Source organism: Dunckerocampus dactyliophorus, chromosome 10, assembly GCF_027744805.1.
Source record: "Dunckerocampus dactyliophorus isolate RoL2022-P2 chromosome 10, RoL_Ddac_1.1, whole genome shotgun sequence".
Taxonomy (NCBI): Eukaryota; Metazoa; Chordata; class Actinopteri; order Syngnathiformes; family Syngnathidae; genus Dunckerocampus; species Dunckerocampus dactyliophorus.
The window spans coordinates 17,712,573-17,738,304 of record NC_072828.1 but is presented as its reverse complement, the minus strand read 5'-3'; the positions used below and the strand labels follow the sequence as shown (position 1 = coordinate 17,738,304).

Genomic DNA, 25,732 nt, shown 5'->3' with positions numbered 1-25,732 from the left:
TTCAAGAAACGACTTTTGAACTGAAAGTGGGAGTAGGGAGACATACAAACACACAAGTTAAGTCTTTTAATGCAGAGAAGAGTTAATCGGTTGAAAGTATGTATGCTATAAATGGTTGCCCATTGAGAGCGATCCAACTTCACATCAAAATGTCTTAATCGTTCTCACCTGCCAGAGCGTCCTGGGCCTCAAAGAACGTACTGAGTCCTCCTTTTACATAGGCCAGACTCCCCTCATTCTTCTTGGTGGCCTGCTTTTTCAGGTTGCTGGCAGCAATCTTCAACTGTTCAAAACTAAGGATCAAAACCAAAAATGAGTTTAATTGTCACATGTCCATGTCATTCACGCTCCATCTGTAAATGGTTAAACTGCATTTATTTAATAGTAACGTTTACATAATAAAAGGGCCATTCATTCATTTTTAATCTGGATGGGCTAAATTCAACAAATTATTCCATTTTTTAGAGTCTGATTGCAGTCCGCTCAAACTTGTTTGCTGTTGCTGTTTAGATAGGCTACTTCAAAGTCATTGCAATAGTTTAGCTTTTACTTCCAGTTATTTCTACATCTCGATCTGATGCACAACTTAAAAGATACCATGTTTTGTTTGAACCAACCCATTTTTCATGTGAGCAAAAGTATTGGAACATGTGTTTGATGGGAGTGTTTTGTTGCCCAGGTGTATCCTATTATCCTGCTTATTCAATCAATAAATACCACTGAATGTCTACATTTAGTTTCAGATTGGGCAGGATAGGTTTTGCCTGTGCAGCTTGCATTTAGAGGTGAAAACAACATGAAAATGACAGAACTATTTATGAGTCAAAAACAAGCAATTGTAAATCTTACAGAAGATGGAAAAACATTGGTATTAGCGATATAAACCATTTGGAATGTCCTGAAGAAGAAGGAACCACTGGTGTACTAAGTACGTCAAGCAGGTAGACCACAGAAAACATCAGCAAGTCATGACAGAAACTTTATGAGAGATGCAAAGAAAGACCCTAAAACCACAGTTCGTGGCATCAGCAACAACCTCCAGAGAGTAGGAGTGAAGGTATCACTATCTACTGCCCGTAGAAGACTTGAATAAAAGTACAGTGGCTAAACCAGAAGATGCAAACCGCTCATTAGCAAGACGAATACAAAGGCCAGGCTGGAATTTGCCAAAAAGTACAGATTTGACCCTCAAAAATGAATCACCCCATAAAACCTTAGTTTTAGAATTGGTGTAACTTATGTGCAGCCTAACTGTGTTAGTTAGGAAAGCACTACAGTCAACCAATGATGATGTCATAGACGGGCGACCGAGGTGGGGGATAAACTTTTTTTGTAATAAGACACATTACGAACACAGATGGACTTACGCAATGTATTAATACCACGACAAGACTCAGTCACCAAAGCTTGGGATTCCTCGTTTGGATACTCGAGTCTGATGACTAATACGGCAGCAAATTGACTAGTTTGTGTAACATTCTCATTTGACTGAGTGAGCCTTGCAGGTTGCGGTAGTATTTTGTAAACTATGTCTCGCCAGAAATACATTTCCATCAAAACTGAATCATACAAAAACTGGGGCTTCGCAAACCAAAGTTCCAATGTACATTGGTAAATGACAATAGCATTACATAACCATATTAGATTACTATAAGAGCTGCCAAATTAAATACAATAATTTTACTTCATATAGCCAGATAAGAGAATGGATGTTGACTCACAGAGACAATCACATAGAATTGTGTCCTACAGTATACAGAGAGAGTATATGTGACTGTGTTGAGTGTCTAGAGTGGAGCTTCCTTTGCAGGAAGAAACATTCAGGCAGCAAAGTCCAAATAGAGCGCCTGGTCATACAGGATTCCGGGGTCTGGGTTACGGAAAGGCCAGGCAGGAGAGAGGAAAGCAGGAGAGTCCAAAATAACTCCCGTCATAACTGTTTTTATTTTTTCTTGTTTGGATATTGAATGACTTTTATTTGACTATTACAATTACTCATTTGTGCATTCACACATCTCTTTTGGAACATGGTGTATTGACACATTCCAAATAGGTTCCGCATTTTCTGTTAAATTAATGAATAAGGTCCACATTTTTCAACCAATTCAAACCATTCCAACTGAAAACATGAAACTCATTCCCGTAATTCCACATTTTCCGTAACCCAAATTTCCTTTGATCTTGAGAATCCTATTTCGTTTTCTGGGAATTCCAAATTTTCCAGCCACAAAATTCCAATTGAAATTAATCGAGGAAAAGGCTTCTTGAGACGTCATCTGTACTTCTGTGTAGAAGGTGTCGGACGTTTCGCTCCTCATCCGAAGAGCTTCGTCAGCAAACTAATAAGTGCTGGTAGCTTAGGCCTTAAATACAGTAAGAGTGGGCGGAATTGGTGTGCCAACACCCTCCTCCTATTGGTTCGTTACACTAAGCCTGGGCGGAGCAGTGGTATAATCCTATCCTGTTATTCACACCTACGATAAAAGGGAAGTGTCGCTCCCTGAATTGGGTATGAACGACTCTGATACTGGCTTGTTAGCATCTATTGTTCTGGCTCGGCCCTGCCTTCACCTCATTTGCAAGACTAAGAGCTGTGGGTTTTGGTCTCAGTAACCTGCTGAACACAGGGTCCAAATTAAACCTCAAACCACCATTCCGATTCAATGATGGGTTCTGTTGTTTGACAAAAATAGCTTCCTTTACTCCTCTTTCAAACCATCTGTTTTCTTTGGCCAAAATCTTAACCTCGCTGTCCTGAAAAGAGTGATTGGTAGCTTTCAGGTGTAGATGTACTGCTGATTGAGGACCACTAGCATTGTCCCTGCGATGTTGATAAAGCCTTTTTTGGAGCATTTGCTGAGTTTCCCCAATGTAGTGCTCTTTGCATTCCTCATCTTTACAGTGGATGGAATAGACCACATTGCTCTGTTTCTGGTTTGGAGCCTTGTCTTTAGGATGCACCAATTTTTGTCTCAGGGTATTTACTGGTTTGAAATAGGTAGGAATTTTGTGTTGCCATAAGATCCTCTGGAGTTTTTCGGAGACCCCCGCTACATAAGGGACTACCACTCCTCTCCTTTTTGCTTCTGTGGGCTTTTGGGTTTCTTTCCCTACTCTCTTCTTTTGACATTTGTTAAAAGCCCACCGTGGGTACCCACAGGTTGAGAGCGCTCTCTGGACATGTTGTGTCTCCTTTTTCTTTCCCTCAGCACTAGTTGGTATTTGTTCCGCTCTATGTTGGAGGGTCCTAATAACCCCTAGTTTATGTTGTAGTGGATGGTTTGATTCAAAAAGCAGGTATTGGTCAGTGTGTGTGGCCTTTCTAAAGACCTCTGTAAGTAGCTGTCTGTCCTTTCCTATAATTACCTTGCAGTCTAAGAAGGCTAGTTGGTTTTCTTTAGTGTCCTCGCGAGTAAATTTGATATTGGTGTCCACCGCATTGATGTGATCTGTGAAAGACTGAATTTCTTGTTTTTTGATTATGACAAAGGTGTCATCCACGTATCTAAACCAGTGCCTTGGTTTTGTCCCTGAGAAGGATGTGAGAGCCTGTTTCTCCATCTCTTCCATGTACAGATTCGCCACTATGGGTGAGACTGGTGAGCCCATAGCACAACCATGAATTTGTCTGTAGAATTTCCCTCTAAACTGAAAATATGTGGTGTTAAGGCAAATTTCCAGTAATTGGCAGATGTGGTCAGCACTAAGTTTTGTTCTCCGATGCAGAGTTGAGTCCTCGAGCAGTCTCTTCCTCACCACCGAGACTGCTGCTGAGGTGGGGACAGATGTGAAAAGTGAAGTCACATCATAAGACACCAAAGTTTCCTCTGGCTCCAATCTGAGGTCTTTGATGCTCGCCACAAACCCTTTTGTGTTCTCTATATGATGATCAGTGTTGCCTACCAATGGGGATAAGACTGTTTTTACATATTTCGCTACATTGTACGTGGTAGAGTCAATGCTACAGACAATGGGTCTGAGGGGAAACCCTTCCTTGTGGATTTTTGGAAGGCCATAGATACATGGTGTAACCTCCCCAGGGTATAACCTATGATACATCTGTCTGTCAATTAGTTCTTCCTTCTCTAACTTTTGGAGACAGTGTATGATTTCTTTCTTATACCTACTGGATGGGTCCCTTTTAAGTTGCTCATATGTGTTGGCATCACTAATTAGACTTGTTATTTTTCCTTCGTAGTCCAATGTGTTGAGAACCACTGTGCATCTGCCCTTATCAGCTGGTAAGATGGTGATGCTCTCATCTTTCTGCAGAGCCGCTAATGCTTTCCTCTCACCTAACGTGATATTGGACGGTGGTGGTTTGGCACTACTGAGAAGGGCCGATATTCTCAGACGAAGGTCCCCTGCCTCTGTTCTAGAAAGGTTATTGTTCCTGATGGCCGATTCAGCTGCTGTGATATAGTCTACTGTGGGTATAGTTTTAGGAGTCACTGAGAAGTTGAGACCCTTGGTTAATACTGCCTTCTCTGTCTCCGAGAGGCTTCTGTCTGACAGATTTTTGATCCAATTTTCTTTAGTATTGGTCTGATTCCCCCCATCCTTAGTGTTTACGACAAGCTGTGGTCGATTTTCCAATAGAAGTTTCTGGAATTTTCCCTTATGCCTTTCTTTGGTTTTGCTATGGTGCTTCATATAACCTGATTTGGTAAATTCACAAACCTCCTGATAGGTTTCGTGCGTAAGCTTGGTTTGCAATCTCTGATAGAAGGTTTCTACTTCAGACTGTTTATTTTTTATCTCTATGTTAAGTCTCCTAATTCTCAAATTCTGTATTTTTCTGATGTAGTTTTGTTGCATTTTCCTTGCCAAGTGTCCTTGCTCAAGGGACGCTTGCCTCATGCATTTGGGGATTAACCTACTCTGCCTGCATCTAAGATTAAATCTGAGGTGGTTCCTTAAATCTGCTAATTTAAGAGTGGCCTTTTCTAAGCTACGTACCAGCAGAAGGATGTCTCTCCCAAAGTTGGTCGCAATGCGTCTGTGTAGGCTCTCAGTCGTACAGGAGTTGTCCATCGAGGAAAAGGCTTCTTGAGACGTCATCTGTACTTCTGTGTAGAAGGTGTCGGACGTTTCGCTCCTCATCCGAAGAGCTTCGTCAGCAAACTAATAAGTGCTGGTAGCTTAGGCCTTAAATACAGTAAGAGTGGGCGGAATTGGTGTGCCAACACCCTCCTCCTATTGGTTCGTTACACTAAGCCTGGGCGGAGCAGTGGTATAATCCTATCCTGTTATTCACACCTACGATAAAAGGGAAGTGTCGCTCCCTGAATTGGGTATGAACGACTCTGATACTGGCTTGTTAGCATCTATTGTTCTGGCTCGGCCCTGCCTTCACCTCATTTGCAAGACTAAGAGCTGTGGGTTTTGGTCTCAGTAACCTGCTGAACACAGGGTCCAAATTAAACCTCAAACCACCATTCCGATTCAATGATGGGTTCTGTTGTTTGACAAAAATAGCTTCCTTTACTCCTCTTTCAAACCATCTGTTTTCTTTGGCCAAAATCTTAACCTCGCTGTCCTGAAAAGAGTGATTGGTAGCTTTCAGGTGTAGATGTACTGCTGATTGAGGACCACTAGCATTGTCCCTGCGATGTTGATAAAGCCTTTTTTGGAGCATTTGCTCTCTTACCAGCTGATAAGGGCAGATGCACAGTGGTTCTCAACACATTGGACTACGAAGAAAAAATAACAAGTCTAATTAGTGATGCCAACACATATGAGCAACTTAAAAGGGACCCATCCAGTAGGTATAAGAAAGAAATCATACACTGTCTCCAAAAGTTAGAGAAGGAAGAACTAATTGACAGACAGATGTATCATAGGTTATACCCTGGGGAGGTTACACCATGTATCTATGGCCTTCCAAAAATCCACAAGGAAGGGTTTCCCCTCAGACCCATTGTCTGTAGCATTGACTCTACCACGTACAATGTAGCGAAATATGTAAAAACAGTCTTATCCCCATTGGTAGGCAACACTGATCATCATATAGAGAACACAAAAGGGTTTGTGGCGAGCATCAAAGACCTCAGATTGGAGCCAGAGGAAACTTTGGTGTCTTATGATGTGACTTCACTTTTCACATCTGTCCCCACCTCAGCAGCAGTCTCGGTGGTGAGGAAGAGACTGCTCGAGGACTCAACTCTGCATCGGAGAACAAAACTTAGTGCTGACCACATCTGCCAATTACTGGAAATTTGCCTTAACACCACATATTTTCAGTTTAGAGGGAAATTCTACAGACAAATTCATGGTTGTGCTATGGGCTCACCAGTCTCACCCATAGTGGCGAATCTGTACATGGAAGAGATGGAGAAACAGGCTCTCACATCCTTCTCAGGGACAAAACCAAGGCACTGGTTTAGATACGTGGATGACACCTTTGTCATAATCAAAAAACAAGAAATTCAGTCTTTCACAGATCACATCAATGCGGTGGACACCAATATCAAATTTACTCGCGAGGACACTAAAGAAAACCAACTAGCCTTCTTAGACTGCAAGGTAATTATAGGAAAGGACAGACAGCTACTTACAGAGGTCTTTAGAAAGGCCACACACACTGACCAATACCTGCTTTTTGAATCAAACCATCCACTACAACATAAACTAGGGGTTATTAGGACCCTCCAACATAGAGCGGAACAAATACCAACTAGTGCTGAGGGAAAGAAAAAGGAGACACAACATGTCCAGAGAGCGCTCTCAACCTGTGGGTACCCACGGTGGGCTTTTAACAAATGTCAAAAGAAGAGAGTAGGGAAAGAAACCCAAAAGCCCACAGAAGCAAAAAGGAGAGGAGTGGTAGTCCCTTATGTAGCGGGGGTCTCCGAAAAACTCCAGAGGATCTTATGGCAACACAAAATTCCTACCTATTTCAAACCAGTAAATACCCTGAGACAAAAATTGGTGCATCCTAAAGACAAGGCTCCAAACCAGAAACAGAGCAATGTGGTCTATTCCATCCACTGTAAAGATGAGGAATGCAAAGAGCACTACATTGGGGAAACTCAGCAAATGCTCCAAAAAAGGCTTTATCAACATCGCAGGGACAATGCTAGTGGTCCTCAATCAGCAGTACATCTACACCTGAAAGCTACCAATCACTCTTTTCAGGACAGCGAGGTTAAGATTTTGGCCAAAGAAAACAGATGGTTTGAAAGAGGAGTAAAGGAAGCTATTTTTGTCAAACAACAGAACCCATCATTGAATCGGAATGGTGGTTTGAGGTTTAATTTGGACCCTGTGTTCAGCAGGTTACTGAGACCAAAACCCACAGCTCTTAGTCTTGCAAATGAGGTGAAGGCAGGGCCGAGCCAGAACAATAGATGCTAACAAGCCAGTATCAGAGTCGTTCATACCCAATTCAGGGAGCGACACTTCCCTTTTATCCTAGGTGTGAATAACAGGATAGGATTATACCACTGCTCCGCCCAGGCTTAGTGTAACGAACCAATAGGAGGAGGGTGTTGGCACACCAATTCCGCCCACTCTTACTGTATTTAAGGCCTAAGCTACCAGCACTTATTAGTTTGCTGACGAAGCTCTTCGGATGAGGAGCGAAACGTCCGACACCTTCTACACAGAAGTACAGATGACGTCTCAAGAAGCCTTTTCCTCGATGGACAACTCCTGTACGACTGAGAGCCTACACAGACGAATTGAAATTAATGAAATTTTTTAGGGAAATTTACTCGCTGACCTAAGCTGCTATCGTCAACAATAGTAAAGGGCTGGTCATCCAGCGCCATCATTTCCATGATGAAATCACAGATATCTTTAGCCTTCGCGCTGTCTCTGCCAAACTTTTTTGCACTTTTCAAACTTTGTGGCGTTGTAGCCAGGTGATTGCCGTTTCAGGTTTGATGTGTTGAAGCTCTCTGTTTTTTTCTTCACTGCGGAATGCAGAGCTCTTGGAGCATTTGGCAAAATGTCTTCCTCTGAAACAGTGAGAAGTCCCACACGATTGACGGCATGTTTGTTTACAACTGAGCTCATGGGAAGTTACGACAAAATGTCACAATCACTATCCCAGCTACAGCACATTCAGGGTACTCTCGCCTCACTGGAGGTTCATTTTATTTTTAATCAGTTATCCGAGCCATTGTTTAATTTTCTCTTGAATCTTTCCACATTTCTGAACCGTTTCAAACAATTTGTGCATCAGGATTTTTTTTTTGTTTGTTTTTAAATGGCTAGATTGTGTATCATTAATTCCCTATACTCAGGGATATTGAAAAATCCCACAGCCCAAATGTAGGTAATAAAGTTTTACTCATACCCAGTGCCTGCATGATTTTCGATAAGATACCAGGTGGCAGAGAAGTTCTCACTGGTGAAGTCTCCACTCATCCCTGGAAATGTCATCTCAATGTCTTTCAGTGGAAATTTTCCTCTATGGAAAGAAAGACAAAAATGGTTGACATGAAAAAATTCAAAATTTAATTCACGTTCAATACCATTGATTATTTTCAGTGTGAGAGGGAAGCTGACTTGGGATGAAAGGCTGGTACAATTTAACTGATCAGTCAGTTGCAGGGCGTTTGGATTAGAAATTAAGTCTTGCCCTTCACAAACATCCCAACATATACTGAATTTTGTCATTTAGATTCATGCAGTACATAGAATAATTAAAGTCAAGAAATGCAATTTCAATAAAAGTGGAAGAAAATCCCGGATTTGCACTTTTATGTAGATAAATCACAAAACATAATGAACTGTGTAATACTTAGCAAATTCAACTGTAAAAAACAAAAAACTGTTAGTGTCACATGCGGTCGTGTGCTGCTAAGTTCTATTCAAGTTTGTGGCGTGGGAAGCTAAAGCTAAGTGTGTGATGCCTGGTTGCTCATAGATTAACCAGTGCTTCATTAGGAAAGCTTGATCTTTACTAATGACCCGAAGCCTACAGAAATCATTCCTAACCAAGTAACCACCCACTGCGCAGTCACACGTACAAGCAGGCATGCACAAAACATTCACTTTAAAAACAGTATTTGGCTGTGTGATCACTAGGCCTACAGGAACTTTACTTGATTCATTGTTAAACTTCACAAATGAAATACAAATTTAAAAGCTGGTAAGCAGGAACAGCGGCATGGATTGCTGCAATTACTTTTCTTCACATAAAAAATTTGCAGAGGCTCTTGTTGCTGGGTAGGTTTGCAGGCCACTTTGGTGACTGAAGTGACAATTCTCTTTTGACCAAACAAGAGACAGCAGTGCCTCTATCTCCACTCTACACCTTTGTACTGTACCACTGCAGCTGGGAGCCCATCCAAAAAGTGCCAAAAAAAGGACAAGGTGGGTTGAATATTTTGCACCCCATTATAGTGGAAAATCGCCCCAAAAATGTGTACCACACTAAAGTGAAAATAAGCAGGGATGCAGCTGGCTTAAGGATCATGTATTATGGGTGTTCATGCTTTTCTAAAACCAAGTAAATGGTCATGTCTTGAGTTACATAAAAATTTTTCCGTTTCCGCTCGTGTGCAGTGGTTAACAGCTATTGCCAAGTTGAAAACATATTCCGTAAGCTTTACATGTGGATACAGCAATATGACTTATCTTGCATGCGTGCATTTGTGAGCTCACGAGTCATACTTGTCTATCTCGATACCCAATGGATTGTTGGGTCGGAGCGAGAGAGGTGAGATGCCTTTGTTGCGGTCAGTTCTGTCGTAGTAGTTCAGTTCATCAACCCACACAGCTGACTGGTCCAAGATACCTGGAGGACAAAGCAAGCCAATGAGCTCAAAAAAATATTCCAGCGCAGCAAATTGTATGAAGAAAATAATGCAATACCCAGGTTATTAAATTTTTATCTATCCATCCATCCATCTTCTATACCTCTTCTTCCTCATTAGGGTCGCGGGGGCATGCTGGAGCCTATCCCAGCTGACTTCGGGCTAATTTTTATCTATCAATGGAATTTGTCTGCAATGATGAGGAGTACTTTTTCTGAACCAAAATGTATCTAAAGTCAACATCAGGCTCATTTTAAGACTAAGAGGAAGTACAATTCATGAACATTCAAGATACAAACACTGCAATACATCACAACTGATACAGCAGAAAATATGATGAAAGTGAGATCAACAACAAGGGAAGAAATCTGTTTTTATTCTTTTCAGTAGAACCATATTGAATAATGCTTCTGTTTTATATATTTATTTTCTTTGTTTAAAAGGATCAACACAAATTGGAGCTTTTTTTTATTTGCTTGTGTTTGTCTGTTGGACTAACCTATGAGGATCTTCCTTGTTTTACCAAATTGGCTTTTCAGCTCCGCCAGGAGGTTGTCATGGTTTGTTTGCATGTTTAGTAGTGAGAGGCACTGAGTAAAAACCACGTAATTGATACCTACTATGGATCGGCAAAGGACAAATGCATTCAGTTTGTGGAGAGCCATGATTGCTTTTTTCACTTTTGATAATATTGCGAGATGGGAGCAACTACTGTTCAACCATGTTGAGAACGTTTTACAGCTTTTTAATGTGTTACAACAGGTTTAAACTGTTATTACTGCAGGAACTTGTGACTGGCCTTTTGAAAATTTTCCACAGATAGATGCACTTTACAAAGCCACGCCAGGTTACTTACCAATCCTCTCTGGTTTGAGCAGTTTGAATGAAACAGTGGATGTCCCTAGACCTCCAGACTTGGTCGTGACAATGATCTCTCCCTTGTCGTCTTTTGCCGGGCCCACGCGACACACTATTTTGCTGGCTGACATCCACTCTGCTGTAAGCAGGCAATTATGGCCACAGATTGACAGACCTAAAAGAAACAAAGCGAGAGGAAAGGTGAAAGGGTTGAATTATTGATACACAGTAAAAATAAGCATACACACACACTTCTTTAGAATACGTGTTCAGACTAAATTTATTGTGTTTGCATTTTATGTTATATTTAAATAAAAGCTTCCACAAAAGTGAGTAATACCAACCTCTGCCATGAAAAAGACCACCACAATTCCCTCACTTTCATTTATCATTACATCAGCGATTATTGTTATTTGCCTACAGTACTAATCCTAATTCCATATGTTGTTCAGTGCCAGGTTATGAGACAGTAATCACAAAATGTCCCTGTTTCAGCGTGTTACCTCAAGGTGATTCATTTTCTGTCATACAATTGATAATTATACTAATATAATTAATATAAAATAAATAAATTGTATTACTGACTACTAATTACACTGATTTCTTATTAATGATTAGTAATTACTAATCACAATAATACAATTACTAATAGAATTTTGACTTGTATTGTGTCATGTAATATTCTAAGAGAAATAAAACAATTTATGCATTCATTCATTAAGGGCAAAATAATTGACATGACATTATCTATCATTCCCATGATGAGTGCATGTAAACTTCTGACCCAAACTGTATATAGAGTACAATACCAACGAGATCAGCGGAGCCTGTGCCCAGGTTTTCACCACGAATAGTGACTTTAGTCCAGGCTGCACCCTCCTTGGGGGAGATGCCCGTGACGAGTGGGGGTGGACGGCCACGAGACATGTTGGTCTGCGGCAGTTACACTGGGACAATAAAAACCTGAAAAATTCAAACAGAGGGACAGATGTAAAAAACACATAGAGGAACATATTTTAAATTAAAGACAATTTTGCAATATTCATGATGCATTTAATAATTATCTTATTTGAAGCATGAATAATAATAAAAAAACAGTGATCCATAAAACCAATTCAATCACAGGTTGGACGAACAGAGTCAACAATAACTTAAAGGATGAGTAAATGAACATTTTATTTTAATTGAATTTGTAAATATGAAAAAGGCCTTGCAGCTAACCACAAAGAGAGAGAATCATTCTTTTTTCAATAATGCCCCAACAGTCACGGTTCCATTTATTTATGTGTCAGAAATGCAACAAATGTTGCAAAAACAACTTTGCGTTCCGAAAACAGTATCTTGGTGAGTACAGTATCTCCTAAAACTGAGATAAAGATGAGCAACGCAGCTCATGCAGCCTATTGTTGTAGAGCCGATGTTCCCGAAGTGGGGTATGCGTACCCCTAGGGGTATGCAGCTTTCCATGGGGGTACATGAATAAAAATTATAAATGGCTTGACTACATTAGCGCCAAATTGAGATTTACGCCTCACGTGAACACCCACAGCAGTACGGTGCAGAAGAAAGGTGCCAGGATGATGTTGTTCATTGTTTTGTGTGCTTTAAATGAACAAATAAGTTTGATTATGACGTTGTGCATTAAAAGTGTTTAATCTTGAATCTTCAAGATCATTTATATTGTGTGCTAAATGAGAGCTGGTCTTCTTACGTGGTACTGTGAGTAATTGATGTGTTTTCTGAGCTGTATGAGCCTGTCATTTGTTTGTTGACTGGATGCACTGACTATGTTAGAAAGCCCCCAATTTTCCAAGCGTAAGTAAATTTAAAATAATGTATCTCTTTCGGGCGTTACACCCACTTTGTTGGGCCATCCTTGAACACACCATGTCTTTCTCCGATGCTGCACAGACAGTAATTTCTGGTCTTCCTTTCACTCCGTCCTTGTTCACAAATGTTAATGCAGTGCGTAAATGCACACAGGCGTGGTTTAATTATGTTAGCTCTGTGCTGCTGTGCATTTTTGCTTGGTGCATAATCTCATGCTATATTTGCTTATATGTTCATTTGGCTCCGTAATAAGCCTTGTATTCAATTAATTTCCTTATTGATTTCTGTACGTTATGTGCCTTTGTTTTCATAATTATTTAAAACGTTTGCGTGTAACATTAGTTGCATTGTACTCATTATTTCTATGTTGTTGCAGACTAAAGCACAACAAAAGAGCATAAAGATCATAGTTCATCACATCTTACCACAGCTTGTCACCATCTGTTATAAATAAATTCACCAAACAAAAGACAAACCTGCCAGGAGATATCGTACCCATTTAAAACCCTCTCCATTTTAAATTAGTAGCCTGTGTGTGCAGTTGAAACAAAGGCACATGATGTTTTAAGATAATAAAATTAAAAAAAATGTCATAATATATGATATATATAATAATATATCAAAGATGCTTCATTGTGTGGTTTATGTTTTTTATGTGAGCAGGAGTGGGGGGGACTTCCAGTCAGATGTCTGAAGGGGTACGCGACTGTGAAAAGGTTGGGAACCACTGTAGCAGAGCTTGCTACTTGCATACCAAACAACAACTATCAGTCCTGTTCAAATAAGAGGAACCGACATCAAGCTAAACAATTCCGCAAGTCACAAACCAACAGTGTTATAATTCACGTAACACTGCATTATTGTATTTGTTGTGTGTTGTGCAGAGAAATCGGGTGGACGGAAAGATTACACATGTGCAAACACACAATGGCCGTAATGACAGCTCAGCTTGATTGCGTGCAAAGGGCCATAACTAGTGTTGTGTGGTCTGTGTGTTAGGCAGTATGTTAGGCAGTATGTGGATGAATCTAAAGAGGGTCTCTGGGCAGTGTGTATACATAATTTTGTGTGTGTGTGTGTGTGTGTGGTCTGGGTGTGTGGTCTCCGGCACAGGCCTAAAGAGAGCCTGCCGACGGCTGGGATGAGAAAAGAGCTGTTTACTTTACTCTGGGGGCTGTGCATGAACACGGGAACACTGCCCAGAACCCTCTCCATAACACTGAGGTGCGCTTGATCAGACAAACATGCACATACACAGACCAAGTCACACAGAAAGCAAAAAAAATATTTCACATGTCATGTCATGCACCATCTATAACTACCTAGCAAACCAAGGTTAGAGAAAGCGCAACCCTCGGCCGAACAGCGATTAACTGTCAATAAAATACTGCTTGAAACAACATGGGCACTGCACAAGAAATGAAAGAGAAAAGGGATTTTTAGAATAAAGTACGGAAAAGCAGCATGGAAGATGGATGGATAGAATAAAGTATTAATGGCAATGACAGATTACGACCATTTTCCTTTACCCAAGTCTAATCACATTTTTCTCAGCGCTTCCACAGCACTAATTTATGACTGAAAACGTGAGGCACAGTCAGTGAGTCAACAATGGAAGACCTCTAAAAATATTTTAGTATGAAAGAATTTCAACTGTATACACCAGAGATTTTCAGAGGGGTGTCAGAGAACGCCAGGGGAGGTGGGAGATGGGGCGGCATTGGCGAGCAGAATAACAGTGCAGTGTTGAAAAGTGTAGTTACGCCCTAAACCCACTAGATTGCGACAAAGACCAGTAGATAACTGAAAGGCACAACGTATTAACTTTATACCCCTCGAGTATAAATTTAATAAAAACTATCCAAATTCCAAATTGCTGTGATTAGAAGATTTCCAAGTAGACATTATTTGTTCAGTCAGGACACATCATTTGGTTTGGTTGTCCTGTGAAACTGCTGTATTGTCTTGGTAAGCTTCAGGGTGTTGGCAACATTCTTAAACCCAGGGGCTGTCAAGTGGCGACCTGTGGGCCACACGCAGCCCACCAGAACTTTCCATCCAGCCCCCAGAATAAAAATTACTGAACTCATGATGGAGTCATGGGCTATTAAACAGGTGAACAGTCAAAGTACGAGAAGGCTTATTAGGTTGTTTCTATGTGGCTTTTATTGTTCTTTTATTTTTACAAGTGTTTAGCTGTTGTTTTCATCTTTGCTCTGTGATTTTATCTGTTAGCAACACCTAAATGCTGTAGCACTGAGATTTCCTTGAAATGTAACGCAATAGTAATTTATTGACGGCCCCAAGTATAAACAGCCAGCGGTTAGAGCAGCACTTGCCGTGCGAGCTCCCCGCACCATGACACAGCAGTCCGGGAAAAGTGAGGAAGAACTACCGCTGCAGCTATGGAGCCAGATTTCCAACGTCCAACATGAAACTAATTCCACCATGGCACACCGTCGACATGTCTGTATGGTAGTGTTGCGTTTTCTTCTTGTTGGTGCCGGTAGTCGAGTGGCGACCAGCCTTGAGGCGCATTACGACACCTACCCTGTCACCTGATTCAAGCCATTCCAACATCAAACTGTTTAACACGCTCAGGACATTCAGGCTACCAATACTGAAATACCGGGCTCGATACTGAAATAAAATTCTAATTTTCCCCAAACTTTTTTCCGTAAAACTGCTATTACCTCCTACTACTACCACATTTGTCCACCAATTCACCTCATTCCAACATCAACTCATTCAACAAAGTCAAGACAATCATGCTATTAGCCACACCACAAAAATCCTCCCATTTTTTCTTCCAGGATGCAAGATGCTTTTGCTCTGAAGAGTTCTAGCTACTTCCACAGTTCTCAACAGATGCAGACCGTTCATTCAAGTAATTAAGAACTTTCATGCCATTTTCCAAGAATTCCAAAATTCCCACTTTTCTTGACATTCCCATTTGTCAGAATGCAAAATACCTTTGAACTTAAGCGTTCTACTACTCAACCGATTCAGACTGTCCCAAAGTCAAAATTCTCAACTTGTTCGTGACATTTAGCCTTCCTGGTACATTGCGCTATCATGCTAGGTGTTAGGATGCTAATGTTAGCATGTTACCATTGCTAGCATGCTACCGTTAGCATACTAGCATTTTTAGCTATTTTCATGGGTAGGCACGTATATAAACACTTAGCACTAATATGTTACGTATTAGCATGGTAATGTTAGCATGTTACCTTTGCTAGCATGTTAACATTGGCGCAGTAGCATCTTTAGCCATTTTCATAGGTAGACACCTATATAAAGACTTAGCACTATCATGCCAGGTGCTAGCATGCTAGCATGCTAACATTAGCATAGTAGCATTATTAGCCATTTTTATAGCTAGAGACATATATAAACACTTAGCACTATTATGCTACGTGTTAGCATGCTCACATTAACATGTTGGCATTGCTAGCATGCTAACATTATCGTAGTAGCATTTTTAGCCATTTTCATAGCTAGACATTTATATATACACTACTGTTATGCTAGGTGTTATCACGCTAACGTTAGCATGTTAGCATTGCTAGCATGCCAACATTAGCAATCCAAATATATCGATGAAATAAATGTAGCACTAATATTCATAGTGTAAATCACAATATGGGGAGAACTAAGGCGCTTGGTGGAGGTCTGCGCTCTCCGAGTGCTTATGTAGTTAACTAAATGCAATGATTTTTCTAATTTGTGTATAGTTCTTTGCACAAAAACACAGGGCGAAAACATAGACTTATTGTATGTAAATGACACATTACATTAGCGCAGACGTTAGCATTCCCTAATTCACACCTGAGACACTAATGAGTCACAAGACAGCGGGGAGGGAAAATGTCTAATTTGGCCTAATTTGGACATTTTCACTTGGATGCTACAACGCATAAAGACAAACCCTGAGGCATCCCTTTTGTTAATAGTTCAATACTAACAGGGGTCTCGACCATGTGCCATTCAAGTTTAACTTTGTGGTGAACAAAATGCTAAGCCTTCTATAACTCGAACATTTGCCTTTTGGAAATGAATCAAAAAGTTATGGTTTAACCTGCAGATGACTCTACAGTAATCCCTCGTTTTTCACAGTTAATTGGTTCCAGACACAACCGTGATGAGTGAATTTTCGCGAAGTAAGATTTAGGGTTGTCTGTGAAACAATTCCAATATTGCAGCTTTGAATAGCGACCAATACCAATACTGATCAGATATCAGTACAAATTATACTTTTATTTCTTGTATAGTAGAGTGGAATGTTAGAAAAGGCTTGATCAAGTGATAGTCAGCAACAGAACGAATGAGAAAAACTGACCCATTTACTTCTCGATGCATCTGGTATGTAGTTTTATCAATAACAGGTATAATGTAGTGAGGCTAGAGGTGCTGAATGAAGGTTTCTTTTAAACCCAACATTACTCACCACTGACAGGTGTGGGTTACAGCTACAACAGTAGCCCGTGTTTCATTATTGTGCCTGTAATTAATTCAAAACTGCAATAAAAACCTGTTGTTCTGGCGATCAAGTCTGGTGTCTCACCACACATTACTGTAATATTATTGACCCCTAGTCATCAGTGTAGAATACTACATATCATTCACAGCGTCTTTGAATGTGTTTTCTGAATATCTCATGTGTTTTAGTTCATTTCTCCACTTTTCTGCTCGAAAATGCTTAATTCAAAAATACCTAAAATTTGCTTCTACAAAAATATTCTAAATAAATATTTTTGACGAATAATACGTCGTATTCAACCATGAAAGAGGACAAAAAGTTGTTAAGGACAACTGCTCTGTCACTTTGTAAAGGAATACTACATGCAGATTATTTGGCCTTCTTTCCATTATACCCACAGAACAACTTTTCCTCATATTTAAATAGGATAAACAACACATATTATACACCACATAAAATTACGTATTTACGTAGCAGAATTACATGACGATGGGCGTCAGCTTTTGTATTTCACTCAGGTCTGTTCTATATTCACGTGCGATAGATTAGCCACATCGAAAAGCCAAGTGTGGGGGGGGAATGCTAGGCGAAGAAGACAAAAACGACTTGTCAATTGCAAATAATCTTTTGAGAACCGTCGTTATCCTCGCCAACGATCCCATTCATTTGTGTCAAATAGCGACGGACTTCAATATTTCTACCCAAGTCCCCGGACCAGTATCAATAAGAAGATATAATAAAAAGAACAAATATGTGGGAGATGGCTTTAGAATGAAGGCGTATTTGAGTTGTTGACATTGCTCTGACAGCTAAAGCTAAAGCAGTTCGCTAGCGATTCATTTCCAATATGCCTTTTGTGTTTCTGTTTCTTGCCTAACCACAAATGCAACATAAGATATAATCTGCCACACGACACTCAAATTACTCCATTGCAACTGAAGGGATACGGTTATGAAGATACAATAAAAAAGTAACTTACTCAGTAATCAAACCGAGGTGTTGCGACGCTTCCGGGTTCTGTGGCCATTGCCGGATATCCGTTCTTAGACGGGGCTTTCAAAATAAGGATGTTTTTATTTTGTTTTAAAGTCCTTCAGTCGCTCTTGCTGTGTAGTTTTTGCTCTACGAGACAAACGGAAACACACTGTAACAGTGCACTTTACACTTCATCTTTGTGTTATTATTATGCAGCAAACTGCTACATCATATGTTTCTTGCAGCCCTGTTTAAGTAGGATTTCCCCCATTCTTTTTCTATGGCGCTAATCCTCACTAGGGTCGCGGGTATGCTGGAGCCAATATTGGGGTACACCCTGGACTGGTCGCCAGTCAATCGCAGGGCACATATAGACAAACAATCATTCACACTCACAGTCATACCTATGGACAATTAGAGTCGCCAATTAACCTAACATGCATGTTTTTGGGGAGGAAACCCACACACGGGGAGAACATGCAAACTCCACACAGAGATGCCCAACGGAGAACCCAGATCTTCCCGATCTCCTGAGTGTGTGGCCAACATGCTAACTACTCGGTCACTGTGCAGCAGCAAGATTTCATAGACGTATTTAAATTTAAATAAATAAGTTTAATTAAATAAAGAAATTTAATGACCTTGCCACCATCTCAGTGAATTGGATGAGACTCATTGAGCTGGGCCTTCTAAAGCAATAAAGCTATCATTAGATACTGTAGCTATATTAATCTCCAAGAGAAAGTCACATCATTAATGTTATTGCAATTAATGTATCATTATTTATCATTATAATCAATTGAATACTTGTATTTTCAGTAGAAATGAGATATTCCTATATAATTTCCAACATAATGTTCCAAATTAAGTAATATATAGATACTGTAGTTATCCATAACCTTTCTCAATAAAGGCATATCCAATGTCCATGTTTTGTTCATTAAAATGCTGTAAATTCTGTTACCAGGATCCTCTAGAACAGGGGTCACCAACGTTTTTCCATGTGAGAGCTACTTTTACAAAATGAAAATGGCCAAGAGCTACTCATTTTTGTAACATTTATTTTCAGAGCTTATTTTAAACCCAAACAAAGCGAATATGCTTGTTTTACCAAAACATTAACAAAATGCTGGTGTCCACAACTCACATTTTGTATTTCAGAATGCATTTCTTTCTACTGTTCTTTCATTATTAACTGAAAATCTGAATGAAAAGCAGGCTTGTGGGCACCTCATGTGGTCGTGGGGGGCTCCCTGGTGCCCGCGGGCACCGCGTTGGTGACCCCTGCTCTAGAATGTGCAAAATGTGTTTTTGTCAAATTGTGAGAGAAATAACAAAAATGCCTCATTTAAATTTTTACAGAGATGCTGAAGGTAAGTGGGCTGAAAGGTCTGTCGTCACTGTCATACAAAAATCCCGTTCTATCAATGTTTGTGTAAAAATGAATGTGGCTATACCAATCATCATGTCGTCTCTGCTGTAAGGAGAAGACTGTTTCTGCTCCCAGTGAAGACCAAAATGAAGTGCTTGCTTTGCCTCTTTCCTCAGTTCTCTTTTCACGGTGGATCATTGAGGTATTTCCACATGTTCTGGGAAAGGAGCAGCATCATTAGAAATGCATCAGAGACCACCCAGGCAAACAACCACACTGATACCATTACATTTATCTCAACAAATTGTGCGGGGCACAAAATTTTGATAAGGCAAGGCCCACTCCCTTGGGAAGCCATGCTGTTCAATTAGACTGGCTATTCTGATAAGTGAAGGATGCAACTGTGATTTTGGAGTTTGCACAGATGTCGATGCTCATCAGATACTATTTGTCTACATAAACAACCACTTACAATGATGAAGCTTGAATATTTGCATCTAAGTCTCAGTGGTGCAGCTATACCACCCCTCCATCCATTTTCTATACCACTTGTCCTCATTAGGGTCACGGGTGAGCTGGCGACTATCCCAGCTGATTAAGCAAGAGGTGGGATACACCCTTTACTGGTCGCCAGCCAATCGCAGGACACATTTAGATAGAGAGAAGGACTCTCAGAAGGACAGAAGGGTTGACAGAGGCCACACTTTCGGAGGCACCTCAGCCAACATTGTGCAATTTGGATTGTCTAGCCTTTGGAACACCTCCTGTAGTAATATATAGCATATATGGTAATATTAACAGCTACTTAATTTATTACGTTTTGGCTAATTAGTTCATTTATACCGCACTCTAGTCAGCAGCAACAAGTAGTTTTTAAAATGTGTTTATATATATATATATATATATATATAGTAGTGTTGAGCATTTTGAATACCCCCACAATACTTGCATAAATTGTATTTATATTTTACTATTTAAAAATTGATCACAGATGTATTATTATTTGACTTTTGGTCATAAAACAATGTACTATCCTGCACAGTATCTCGACGTCAGATTAAATAATGACCCCAGACATGTGTAGGATGCCAAAAGAGGAGAACGTTTCGAGGCCATCAGTGATGCACCATGGTGGTACCAAATGTCTGTCCGTCCCATATGTCCTTCCTGATCATGATTATCTTGAGTAGTTTAGAGCTATCCCATTCCTGTCCTATATCCTGCTTGTGTTTTACAAATAGTTTAGAAGGATGTTGGGATTTTTTTATACTAACGTGATTCAGAATTATTATTTTCTTTCCCTTGTTTTTAAAATTGTTAGTGACATGGCAGTGTCGATCATCCTCGCAGACTCACTTGATGGATGACGTTGTGGACACTGGAAACATGCACCAGTCCAAATGATTTCCAGTGACAGAAGACACCAGTGACATGCGGTCAGTGGAGGCTGTCATGAAAAATTAAAAAAACTAAAATATATATATTTGTTAAATAATTGTCCATTGAAGTGTTATAGGTGTATTTTCTGTATGATTCCAATCACTAAAAAGACTTTAAGGTAAAATAGCTGAATTTTCACATTTCCTGATCAAATATAGGGCAAAAACCAGAGATGAGGGTGCCATCTTCTCACCTTTGTGTGCAAGCTGAACCTACTGTCTGAGTGCTCTGCACTGTTTCTGTTTGTCAGCATGTCACCAATATAATGTTTGCAGAAACATTTATTAGACACCATGACTTTTCACAATTTGTGTAATGTCTTTAATGTAAGTGTGATGTCGTTATTCTTGCTAATTGGACAATGAAATACAGAGACATTTCCCTGAGGCGCTGCAGTACTCCAGGTCTGGGGCGGGGGCGTGTGTGAGAGCTGTGGTTTATATATAAATGCAGTTAGAGTAACAATTGCACAATTAATGTGCATGTTACCTGGTTTCCTTTTTTAACTTAGCCAGCAGTAGCAGGGGTGAGCCAGTGAGCAAGTTAACAGAGACGAGTTCCCCTCTGTCTCGATTCAGTAAAAAACTTGCACGTTTTGAAGGATTTGCTCACAATTCGCACATCTCTGCTGCATATTGGCTTAAACATGGCAGGTGAGTAGAAACACTACAAGTGTCTTCTGCCAATCAGCCTTCTTCAGCACAGACTGCCCCAACAAAAGTTCTTGGAACTTAACTTAAAAAAAGTCCTGGTGACTAGCTCAAACTGTTCTAGCCTCTGGGGGAACTTTTTTACCCGGGTAATTTTGGTGGGAGCGCAGTGGCTTTTTCAGAAACCCATGGAATTTGAAAAGAAAGTGAAAAAGTTCCAGTGGTGGAAAAGGTGCTATTGTAACATACAGTTTAAGACCTTTGACATTAATTAGTACTATTTTAGAACAAACATCAGAAATGTTTGGCCCACTTTGTCTGTGGTACATCCCATACACAAATATAGCAAAACAAATGTATTTAGTGTTCAAATATTTCATCCAACTTCTTGGAACAGGTGTCCAAGGTGCCTTGATGCTTCCGATGACCCCCTATGATCTGTCATCTACATATTGTAATGGAACATGCTGCGCTGGCACCATTGCTCATCCCTGAACCCTATTGTTCATTGTTTGTCTTCTCCAATTTTTTCCCATGGGCCCCTGGCCAGTAAGAGGAAAAGGTCACTGTAAATATTGCACTGAAACACTCCCTCCCTCCCTTAGAGCTCCTGAAGATGGAACAGGCGACCAGTGGGTGAGCACTTCCTTCCTGCGCAGGGCATTTCAACTGCAGGACATCAAACAAGTAGAATCCCTCAGTGTCAAAGATCATTGCGGTGAGATCATATGCTGAATGTTGACATTACAATAACCTGGGCAGGTCTCAGGTTTTTGTGAGTACTTTAGCTAGTACAATAACTGCATAGGTGATTTTTAAAATGAATTATATATTAGTCAAACTCAGCTGTAATCTTGTATTTTACACCCCGTGGGCAAAAGTGGGGAGATCTCGACATTACACTGACAGGAACTGCAATGGAAGCTGCAGTGGAAATGGATTTCTATAAGATTTTGGAGTGTGTGAGTGTACATTTTTGTCCACTCATTGTCCACTCATTTATACGCCAACAATGTTCTATTTATATAACTGACCTGTATGTAAACCAAGCTAAAGCGACATTGTTATTGTAGCAGCTAACACGAAGAACTACTTTTCTGGAGTAGTGACACAGCGCCTCACTTCCCTACCGAGAGATAAAGGGCCCACTCACCCATAGACAACTAAATGATCTATAAAGGATTAGCCCACATTCCATGTTTTGTTTATACACGGCTAGATGGTCTGTACTGTGATATCATGTAAAGTAATATGTGCTCCATGTATTTTCTCTATTTTACTGCTTTATTTTATATTGTATTAATTCATTTGCTTGCTTTATTGTAAAGTTCCTTTGAATTTTTTGAAAAGTGCTTCTAAATAAAAATTTGTTATTACTTATTAAGAGAGTTATACTGTCAAGCTGGGCAATATGAGTTTGACTAGCAGTAGAATTATTTTAAAAATATAACCAGCTAGTTATTGTTGTTCAGTATAGACCAACCTGTACATTGTTTGTAAAATAAAACAACCCTCCTCATTGCCCAGTAACATATTTTCACAGATACCCACAGAGCGTCATCCCAATTTTCACACCCGACCTTTCCAAGCAAATAAAAACATATAAATTGTACTGGTTATTTATGGTGGCTCTGTTTGTAACTTGCTGTCATATCCTACTTGGCATTTTTGTTTAACTTCCAGCACAGCTGCTGAAAAATAAATTCATGGCTTTGGCAGCCTTGCGCCACCCCGCAACAGTTCACCCCACACTTTAGGAACCTCTGCTCAGTAAACTATTGTGGCCATGGAAAATAAACACAGCTACTGCCCGGCTGTTAGTAGTGTGTCATGTTATTAATAAACTGCCTAATAAACTGTGTTTGTAACTTGTCATTATTCCACAATGTGCATGTCTGAGCCTGCTCTCAACTCTCTACTCTGAAGTCATTCTCCACCAGCTCCCTCATGTAGTTTTTTACACCTCAACATACTTACAATAAAATAGTCATAAAAACAGCAAAGAAAAAAATTAAAGTGAGAAAAGTTGCTTTTTAAAATATAAAAGAAAATAAATAAATACCAAATTCAATTTGCAGTATATTGAATTATGGCAGGAGTTTATAACTTACAGAAATACAAAAACTCACCAGCTGGTGGCAAGTAATTTAGTAATAAGTAATTAGGTTGTCTAATTTTGGTGATGCGATAGTCAATGGTATTGTGACAAGATGGTGAACTCTTCTCTGAAAAAAGTGTGGAAGTGAAAGGATAGACATGGGCATTTTTCAAAATATGTGCAGGCTTTAACACCCCAGTTAGGGAAGCATGTTCTATGGCCTCTCATAACACCATTCCTTTCCCCCCCTCCGGCCAGACAACAGGCTACTGTGTATCAAGAGGCACATACACTCTTCACTGTGTGAAAAGTCTGTGAAAAATCCACAATGGTGGCAAAATATAGCTGAGCCAGAATGATTCCCACAAATACTTACGTACTAAAGTTTTAAAACCTGTCAAGCTTACCTTAATTGCCCAGTGTTTAAGCCACTTCTACTAAATTTGGAGAGAAAAAAAGATTAGTACATAGATAAAGCTGGACTATAAGGCACACATGTCCACACCATAAAGTGACTTTGTCTCACACATGAGTCTATGAGGACCAGGTAGCTCTTGACAGGAGTCAATCATGAGCTGTGAAAAATCTCACAACAACCTTGTCAACACATTGGAAATCGCAGGAGGTCATTACTCAATATAACAGTCTGACTCACAGCGTCATCTTACAAAGAATGCTAAAATCGCTTAAACGCTTAAAATCATCACACACTCAAAAGGTAACTACAAAATACAAAGTACCAATATGACTTTAAAATAACACAAAAAAGTTATTTTGACTTTTAACTACCCATAATGCATTACTCCCAGCAGAGCAGTTCATTGGCCAACAGCTGCCTTGGGTGCCCCTTCCGGGAACTCATGAGCTTCCTCTGCTGGCACTTTTAACTACAGCAAAGCGTCCTGGGAAACTCGGAATCCTCCTAATCCACAGCTACAAACTGTTCCGGGTTTACCCACCTTGCGGATTGTCATGTTTTTGTTTTGATACAAAATACTGTCGCTTTTGCCCGGACATGGAGAGGATGATGAAAAGGTGGTTGGTCAACAATCCCTTTATTGAAACGAACAAAAACCACAGTCATATATCCCCAGCCGTCTCCGCCTCCCTTTTCCTCGCTCATCCAAGTCAGCAGTGAGGATACATTCATGGCCTCAGAGACGGCTCAGCGATCACAAAATAGACATTTCAAGTAGGGATGAAAGGACACAAACATGGATATTTTAAAAATGCAAATTTCCCCCACACCAATGTAAAAAAAAAATGTCCATCTACATGAAAACATATTCCCCAGCTATCATGTGCATTTTGACCCAGCCTGAAAACGCAACCACAGCTGGTTGGGGCATTTTATTGGTATGTTCCAGGCCTAGCACTGCGCAGGCAGGGAACCGAGATAAAAGGTATGTAGGCCGCTTACTTATCTTTATATTTGTCAATGCTAATGTGATGTAATGTCCCGTTAATGTTCCGTTAGACCCGCAACCTACAGTAAAGTCGGCTTTCGGTTTTGGCCCCCTGTGCAAGTGAGTTTGACACCCTGATCAATTTGATCTGCGTGCTGCAAAGTGCTGTGGCGTCATGATAGAGTCACACAGACACTGGAACTATTTTTATGTCTTATTACCGCCAACAGTTCAGATCAACGCAGTATGCAGATCAGCCCACAGACACGTCTCTTCCTCACTGTCCACCAATGACATTCTCAGCGAGGTGCATTCACGAACACCACAATTCAGAACATCAATGTTACAACATCAACAGGTTGTTAAAGTACATAGTAGGCTAACCGCCATGTTTCCCCGAATCTGTTACAGAAAAAAAGTTACAACCATTACATGCCATGGCGGTTGATGGTCTTGCATTGTAATTTCCAGCTGGTTGTCTAATCACATGTGCTGCACCGTGGACATTAGCTTTCAAATCGGCACTAGCTTGCATGGAGCCCAGGAACCATCATGAACGTTTTTTTTAAATTGCTCGTCTGTGTTATAAGGCGTGTGCGCATGCGTCTACTGAATGTAATGAAACCAAAATCCTTAGTGAATAAGTTCATGTTCTATTGTTAAATAAGGTTTCAAAACATGATAATGTAGCACAAGCTCTGTTGTCATAAAATCAAGGGTGTCCAACATGTGGCCCAGGGACCATTCATCGCTCATGACTCATTTCTTTTTGCACAATGCAGAAATAAAATTTAAAAAAAACATAAAACATAGGAAAAACAGAGCAAAAGGCACTATGTGCAAAATGAAAAAAAGA

At 40.2% G+C, this 25,732-nt stretch overlaps 2 protein-coding genes across 4 annotated transcripts in view; both read right to left on the bottom strand.

Annotated features, from left to right (window-relative positions):
• The window catches only part of exoc2 (exocyst complex component 2), a 50,344-nt gene extending 32,362 nt beyond the window's left edge, over window positions 1–17,982 (bottom strand). The window contains exons 1-6 of one of the 3 annotated variants that reach the window (XM_054789235.1): window positions 17,915–17,982; window positions 11,435–11,588; window positions 10,624–10,800; window positions 9,616–9,748; window positions 8,303–8,416; window positions 169–293 (exon numbers count right to left, since the gene is read on the bottom strand). In XM_054789235.1, the coding sequence (XP_054645210.1) occupies window positions 169–293; window positions 8,303–8,416; window positions 9,616–9,748; window positions 10,624–10,800; window positions 11,435–11,552 (667 nt within the window). In that variant the 5' untranslated portion in view covers window positions 11,553–11,588; window positions 17,915–17,982. Of the gene's footprint in view, window positions 1–168; window positions 294–8,302; window positions 8,417–9,615; window positions 9,749–10,623; window positions 10,801–11,434; window positions 11,589–17,914 lie in introns of those variants that run through there. The other 2 variants (XM_054789236.1, XM_054789237.1) reach the window with 2 other exon arrangements.
• On the bottom strand, window positions 2,270–5,518 carry LOC129188546 (uncharacterized). The gene has a single exon (XM_054789238.1). It carries the CDS (start codon window positions 5,101–5,103, stop codon window positions 2,536–2,538), a length of 2,568 nt encoding a protein of 855 aa, XP_054645213.1. The 5' UTR covers window positions 5,104–5,518; the 3' UTR covers window positions 2,270–2,535.
• Window positions 17,983–25,732: the final 7,750 nt, after the last annotated feature.